At 43.3% G+C, this 6,655-nt stretch overlaps 1 protein-coding gene across 1 annotated transcript; it reads right to left on the reverse strand.

Annotated features, from left to right (window-relative positions):
• Positions 1-1,727: 1,727 nt before the first annotated feature.
• On the reverse strand, positions 1,728-6,528 carry LOC311141246 (uncharacterized protein). Its single transcript, XM_084176507.1, has 5 exons — positions 6,456-6,528; positions 4,732-5,280; positions 3,825-3,950; positions 3,424-3,514; positions 1,728-2,972 (listed from the first exon to the last, which is right to left on the reverse strand). Exons 1-5 carry the CDS (start codon positions 6,502-6,504, stop codon positions 2,765-2,767), a joined length of 1,023 nt encoding a protein of 340 aa, XP_084032633.1. The 5' UTR covers positions 6,505-6,528; the 3' UTR covers positions 1,728-2,764.
• Between the last annotated feature and the right edge of the window lie 127 nt (positions 6,529-6,655).

Raw genomic sequence — 6,655 nt, forward strand, 5'->3', positions numbered from 1 at the left:
GTGGTCCGAGTCCTCTTTGCATTCACATTGCTACGTTTAGAAAGGAACCAAGATCTTTTTCCAACATTCACTCAATGCACTCTGGGTTTTTACAAAGTGCAGGACAAGCCATTCCATCAGAACGTGTTATTAGCCAGCCAGATATACCTTTACATTTTGGAAGCTAATAGATTGCATTTAGTTAAATGTGCTACACATAGGATTTTGTTAAGAATTACAGAAAATGTCCATAATATATCTGCAGTAATAGTGGAATGATAGTGTTTCACAGTATTACTTAAAGCTGATTTATGTTTGATACGGCAATGCGGTCAGGAGACTCCGTACAGAGGGTGTGACGCAATTGCGGCGCCTCCGGAGGCTTGTGGAGGACAATTCAAGCTCCGTACGGCGATGCCGTGCACCTCCCACATTTTTTACAAATGCGGAGGGCTCCGTATAGGTCCACATTGACATGATTGGTTGACGGTAGGTGGGGGCGGTGTCACTTCCTTGACAACAGCTCTGCTCCGCGAAGCGCAAGAAGTATGAATGCTCAGACTTCTGCAGATGCCGCATTGCCATAAATGCTGTCTGGCCAATGCAGATGTCGGATTGACCATAAATCGGCTTTTACCTGCCAGCGTTGTGATTGGCTGTGATATTTGCCTATTGATTCTCCAGCTGGAGCGGCATTGGCTGTCAAAATAAGAAAAGCTGTGTTATCTAGAGGAAATCGGGTCAAGTGGTTGCTAAAATTCTACACTGTTTGCTGAATTTCAGTTCATGTGAGAAAACAAGCACTGGATAGTATAGGGAATCATTGTACCATCTACAAATAAAGGGCTCAAGCGCGAGTCTCCGCCATGTTACGGGGAAATGGGATGCGGGGGAGATTTGTTTTGAATGCAGCCTAGCGCTTTTGCAATTCACCTAGCTTCCACATGGGGGAGAAATTCTAGGTGTAGCACCTTTAAAAAGATGAGACATTTATTTAATTTATTTTTTACTTTTACCCCTTTCGTGGTATCCAATTAGTAGTTACAGTCTTGTCTCATCGCTGTAACTCCCCTACGGACTCGGGAGAGGCGAAGGTCAAGAGCCATGCGTCCTCCGAAACACGACCCTGCTTCTTGACACACTGATTGCTTAACCCGGAAGCAAGCCGCACCAATGTGTCTGAGGAAACACCGTCCAACTGACGACCAAAGTCTGCTTGCAGGCGCCCAGGCGATGTAGTGCCTTAGACCGCTGCGCCACTCAGGAGGCCTAAAGATGAGACATTTATAATCAGAAAGTCATATTAATATGTAAATATTATATATTGGTAACAGAATAGCAGAATAATACTGCAGTAGATTAAATAATGCTCTAATTGGAAATGGTACACGTAATGTAGGCTACTGCCCCTTTAAGAGCTAGCATTGATTTTGTGGTTAATGCTATCCAGGATCCTTGGGAAAACCATTTCCTAACCAATAATGTGTATAAACCCTGGATGACAGACAGGGGGCGCTGTATTGAAGCCACTGCGCCGCCATCTTGGTACTCCTCAATTGTAAAATATATTTTTGGAAGCTATAGAAATGCATTTATTAATGTCTACACTCGTTTTTGACACCTATATTCTATTGTGATCTAAACATTAAAAATATATAACAACATTTTCCTTAAAGTATATATTCTTTGAGTACTAATGTTACTGTCCCCACTACAACAACAAAAAATACTTAAGTACATGTAATTTTGTCCTTGAAACATTTAATTGAAATACTATAGAATTCCATTTATTCCCCCATATCGGTAAGGCTCTATGCATCAACATATCAGAATGTTGTACAGTAACGGTCAACACTAACTATATTAGTGAGCAAGTACAATATCCATAATTCAGACACAACAATCCTTACAAATGTTATTTTCCCACATTTCACCAATTTAAAATGTAATTTCACATCATATCTTCTATACAAAAGCTACCATAATACTAGCTCTGAAAACATCCTGTTATCATCGCAAAAACTATAATTATTCTCTTCTATTCTCATTTGGCTATTACTAGATTGCCAACATTGTTGACACCTCAACACACTAGCAATTGATATCATGGCAATGCTACAAATACATCAGGAATCACCTTGAACATCCTTCACTCTAGTCTAGTGTTACGACTACAGTACATACAATCCACTACTGACTCACACCAGCTGGAAGCACCTGGACATTTGTCTCACTAAGTTAGAGGGAAAGTCTGTTTGTCCAGTTCATCTGGGGTTTGGAATATACCGTAACGGTCCTTCAACCAGGCTCAGCTACATCTTCTGGCAGGACTTCATTGCTCACTTTCATCTCAGCTAGGCCAGATACTTCTAAGGGAAGTGAGTGCTTTCAAGACATTCCATGAAGCGTGTGGGTTGAAAATGTGACCTGACAAAGATCCAACTCGGATCGAACCGTTGTCTTTTTTGTGCGTCTGATTAAATCACCATGGGAGCATACCAGAGTTGCAGACATTACTTTTTTCTTTGATACGTTCATCTGCCCTGCACCTGATGAGTTGGATGTGCATATTTTTCCAAATGTTCCTGTGTAGAAAATGTAACATGACCGCTTTGCTGATTCATATCAGCACACTTCTTGTGGAATCTAATATTGAAATGCATTGAAATGTGTGTGTGTGTTCACTGTGCACCTCTGAACCTAAAATAGATTTTCAGATTCCCTTTGTTTCTCTTTCTCTCTACAAGCACAAAGACACACACACACACACAGACACATTTGTCCTTCAGTCAGTCAGGTAGCTGTCGAACAGCGGGGTGACTGTACCGTCCTTCCACTTGATCAAGATCTCTCCTCGCTGTAGGGAGGGAGAGTGGGCCGGCCGCATGGGGTGCTGCGTGAGGGGGGCTCTCTCACTGAGCACGGGGGACCCCGGCTGACTCACCACCCCTGTAGGAGTGTACGACTTCAGCATACACACCACCTTCTTCTTCCTGGGAGAGAGAAATCATTCATTTGTAGTTCTCATTTGTAGTTTTGCAACTGTGTGGGAAGTTGTGGTTATTGTCGTTTTAAAAAGTTGTATGTGATGAAGTTGTAGTTCTGGGTTGTTCAAAAAATCTTCCTAACCACAGGATCTTTGGAGCATAATTCACATTCAGGAGGGAAATTCGATAATTCTTGAATGTAGTTTTCATAATACTGGATCCAAAATGTATGTTTATGGTATTACTGGCAAGTTGCATTTCCCCTTAGGCCCCTTGTCAGTAGACCAGTAGTGGTGCAGTGGGCAGGTTAGTCTAGCGGTTACATGGTGAAAGAAAATCTGTCAATTTGCGCTTGAGCAAGGCACTTAACCTTAATTGGAAAAAACACATTTCCAATTCACACGTGTATTAATACACACTTGTACATGTTTGAAATAGGAGAAATATAAGCACCCACCTGTTGTGGTGGATGTTGAGGAAGAGTATGATAGTCCCCAGCACCAGAGCCAGAGAGCTCAGCACCAGCATGGTCACTTTCCAGCCAAACCCTATAACACACACAAAGAGAGAGAGATGGACAAACTCTCAGAAACTCCCATAATCGACAGTTCAGAGTGAACAAACGCTTTCCTTTAGAAACTGGAGTTATCTGAGTGGGCTTATACATCAATACACCCACTCTACAGATTCCTATGTAAGTTTCTCTCTCCTCTAGCGCCACCGTGTGGTAGATAAGGCACATAGTAGAAGGACCCACAGCCCATCTGGGCAGAGAAATGTGTTTTGCTCCTGGATTTGTTTTGAAAGCAGTTATAGTCTTCCTTCCACAACCCTCCGGCAATAGGTTTCCCAACTCACCATACTCAGCGGTGAAGAATGTAATTGAGGGGCCCTCAAGGCCCGTGATGCTTTCAGCCAGATGAGAGAGCTCGGTCCCAGGGTCCATTCCAGTGGTGTTAGGGGCAACCACACCATCCCCTGGAACTGGAGGGGGGGCATCACATCAGCATTAGAGTGTAATAACACAGGAGTAACACCCTAGTTATTCTCTCAAAGCCATAGCTCCTTTGTTTTATTAACCTCTTCATCAATTAGTATGCCATCTTACCAAAGCCAGACCAAAATACTTAACTGAGGATTATGAGATTGAATTGAATCAAAAGACATACACATAGGTCTAGACTAGTGCCCCATAGGACTGGTGTAGGGAGGAGCCCCAAGTGAAGAGTTATGGACTTGCTGGCAACCAGCCCATATTAGGACCCTAAATATTGGAGAGCACTTAGCGGAATGAGATTTAGCCAGCAAGGACAGTGGAAATCCAATCCCTGATGGAACTAGTGGTATCTGACCATGCTGAGACAGCATTTGGATCACCCACTATTAAGCCTAAGACACTGACCGAACCAAGGTATTCTCAAAGCAGATAAGAAAAAGTGACTTTGTTATAATGTATTTCTATGGCAAATGAAAGATCGGTAGAACAAATACTGACAGAATAACTTAAGACTTCGTTTGGTAGACACTGCATAGGAGACAATGGAAATAACAGTGACTATGACCCAAGACATGTAGCGTACAAGTACAGTTGTGTTAATGTAATTCAGAGCTTGACAGCGAGGAAATGTACAACCGATAAAAATGGCAGTTACAGATAGCCCACAGTATGATGAGAATGAATGAGATCTATAATGAAAGCTACTGAAGGATGACATTATGCACATCCCTTCTCTATGATGGGACCCTAGCCGACGGTTCTTCTTACTCGACTCTGGTTGGCTGTTTGTATTGGAAGGGGCACTTGTTGAGGGGGGCAGAGCAGCAGTTTGTGTGGACCTGTGGCGATGGTGGTGGTGATGGCTGTCTCTATCACCACACACAGTATGTTTGCCCAGCGTTCTCCACTTGCTGGCCTGCCCACGCTCTTTAGAGAGGAAGATCTTAGACAGCTTAGAGGATACGTGACGAGCGTTGAGGTGGAGCCCCTTTCCTTGAAGTGCGAGGTGGCCCTTCTTAGAGCAGGCCCATGCCTGGCCCTCCCTGCCCACCTCGCCACCTGCAGCCCCAGCTCCCTCCTCATTCCCAGGGCCACAGTAGTGCAGTCGGACACTCAGATCATGCTCCTGGCCACTCAGACACTCTCCTGTGAGCCGGCTGCTCAGGGCTAGGCGCTCAGGGAGCCACTGCCACTCCTGCAGCGCTGAGCCAGGGATGCACTCCCCCAGCACCACCCTGCCCCCGGGATGCCCATCCTGGACCAGGACCTGCACACACTTACCCAGCAGCTCATTCCTGATGCTAAAGCCAGCCACCTCTATGGGAGAAAACAGTATAATATAACATTACAGTGCATTAGCCTATGAAAGGAAAGAAGCTCCTTGGACAAACAAATGTGTCCAGGTCAGACAAGGTAGGCTATAAGGTGTAGGCTCAGGGCTAAAAGGCTCTGGTTTACAGCCATGTTATAAACTAGACAATTTTTTGTAATATGAACTGATTAAATAACAATGTCCTGGCCCATGGAGGGATTATTCCCATGTTGTGTTTTGGTAGCTATTCATGGATTGCAAGTTACGTCACTATTGTTTTGAACATTCGTTTTGGATTGATGCCTGTCTGAGCATTCTACTCAATGCATTATTATTGAGCACTGATGAAGATTTAATCAAAAGTGCATTACAGTGGTTTGGAAATACAATGACATTAAAAGAAAGGCAATTAATTAGTAGGAAAACCTTTTGTCATCATTTTGATGTCGCCAGATTGACTTTAGATGCAGTACAACCAAATATGTTTAATAAACGTTAGCTAGCTAACGTTCGAATTGCTAGCTATTTTTTGACGAACTTTGCTAGCTAATGACATTGCCATTTGTCTAAAGTAAATTTGACGACATGATAATGCTGGCAAAGTTGTTTCCTACTAAATATTTGACTACTTTAGCAATGTCATCGTATTTCCAGGCACTATAGTGTAATTTTGACTTAACAGTCGTTAGCCTCCGTCCAGAATGACTGGGTTTATCACGACTTTAGGACCCCTCTATTGCGCCGCCGGTAGAGGGCGGCTTGAGAACGTTCACAACAATGGCGCGACCCGAGGTGGAACCTATTAATGGGTGTCCCTAGCTGTCACGTTACTCTGTGAAGTCGAGTCAGTCAGTAGCTAATTGCTGAATTACAGCTTTACAACAACAAGCTTCCTCGCACTAAAATTCGATTTAACTTAGCTGTAATAGATTACTTTATACTTGTATAGCTAACTTTTGAGCTGCTACAGTAACTATCTAGCTAGCTAAAAACAAGTGTGGATGCATGCACACTACTGCAACGTTAGCAAACAAGCTAGCTAACTATAAACAATATTGTTAAGTCTAAACCAGAAAACTAGCTAACTTAAAATATTTTATAGTATAGAAAAATAAGAGAAAAACAACACATTTCCCCCATTAAACTACATATAGCTAGTAAATTTCTTACAAGTTCTTACCGTGGAAAACGAGAATGAAAACCCAGGGACCCAAAACCCTGTTCCCCATGACAAGTAGTGCAGTACCGTATCCCGTGGCAACAGCCTAGATGTGTGCGTTAGTGTGTTGAGTCGAGATGTGTTCCCCACAGGGGCGAGGGGTGTGAACTGAACTTCATGCGTCCAATCAGAGCTGGTTACCTAGCATACCACATAATTAA

Source organism: Coregonus lavaretus (genome assembly GCF_964263955.1).
Source record: "Coregonus lavaretus genome assembly, chromosome: 14".
NCBI lineage: Eukaryota > Metazoa > Chordata > Actinopteri > Salmoniformes > Salmonidae > Coregonus > Coregonus lavaretus.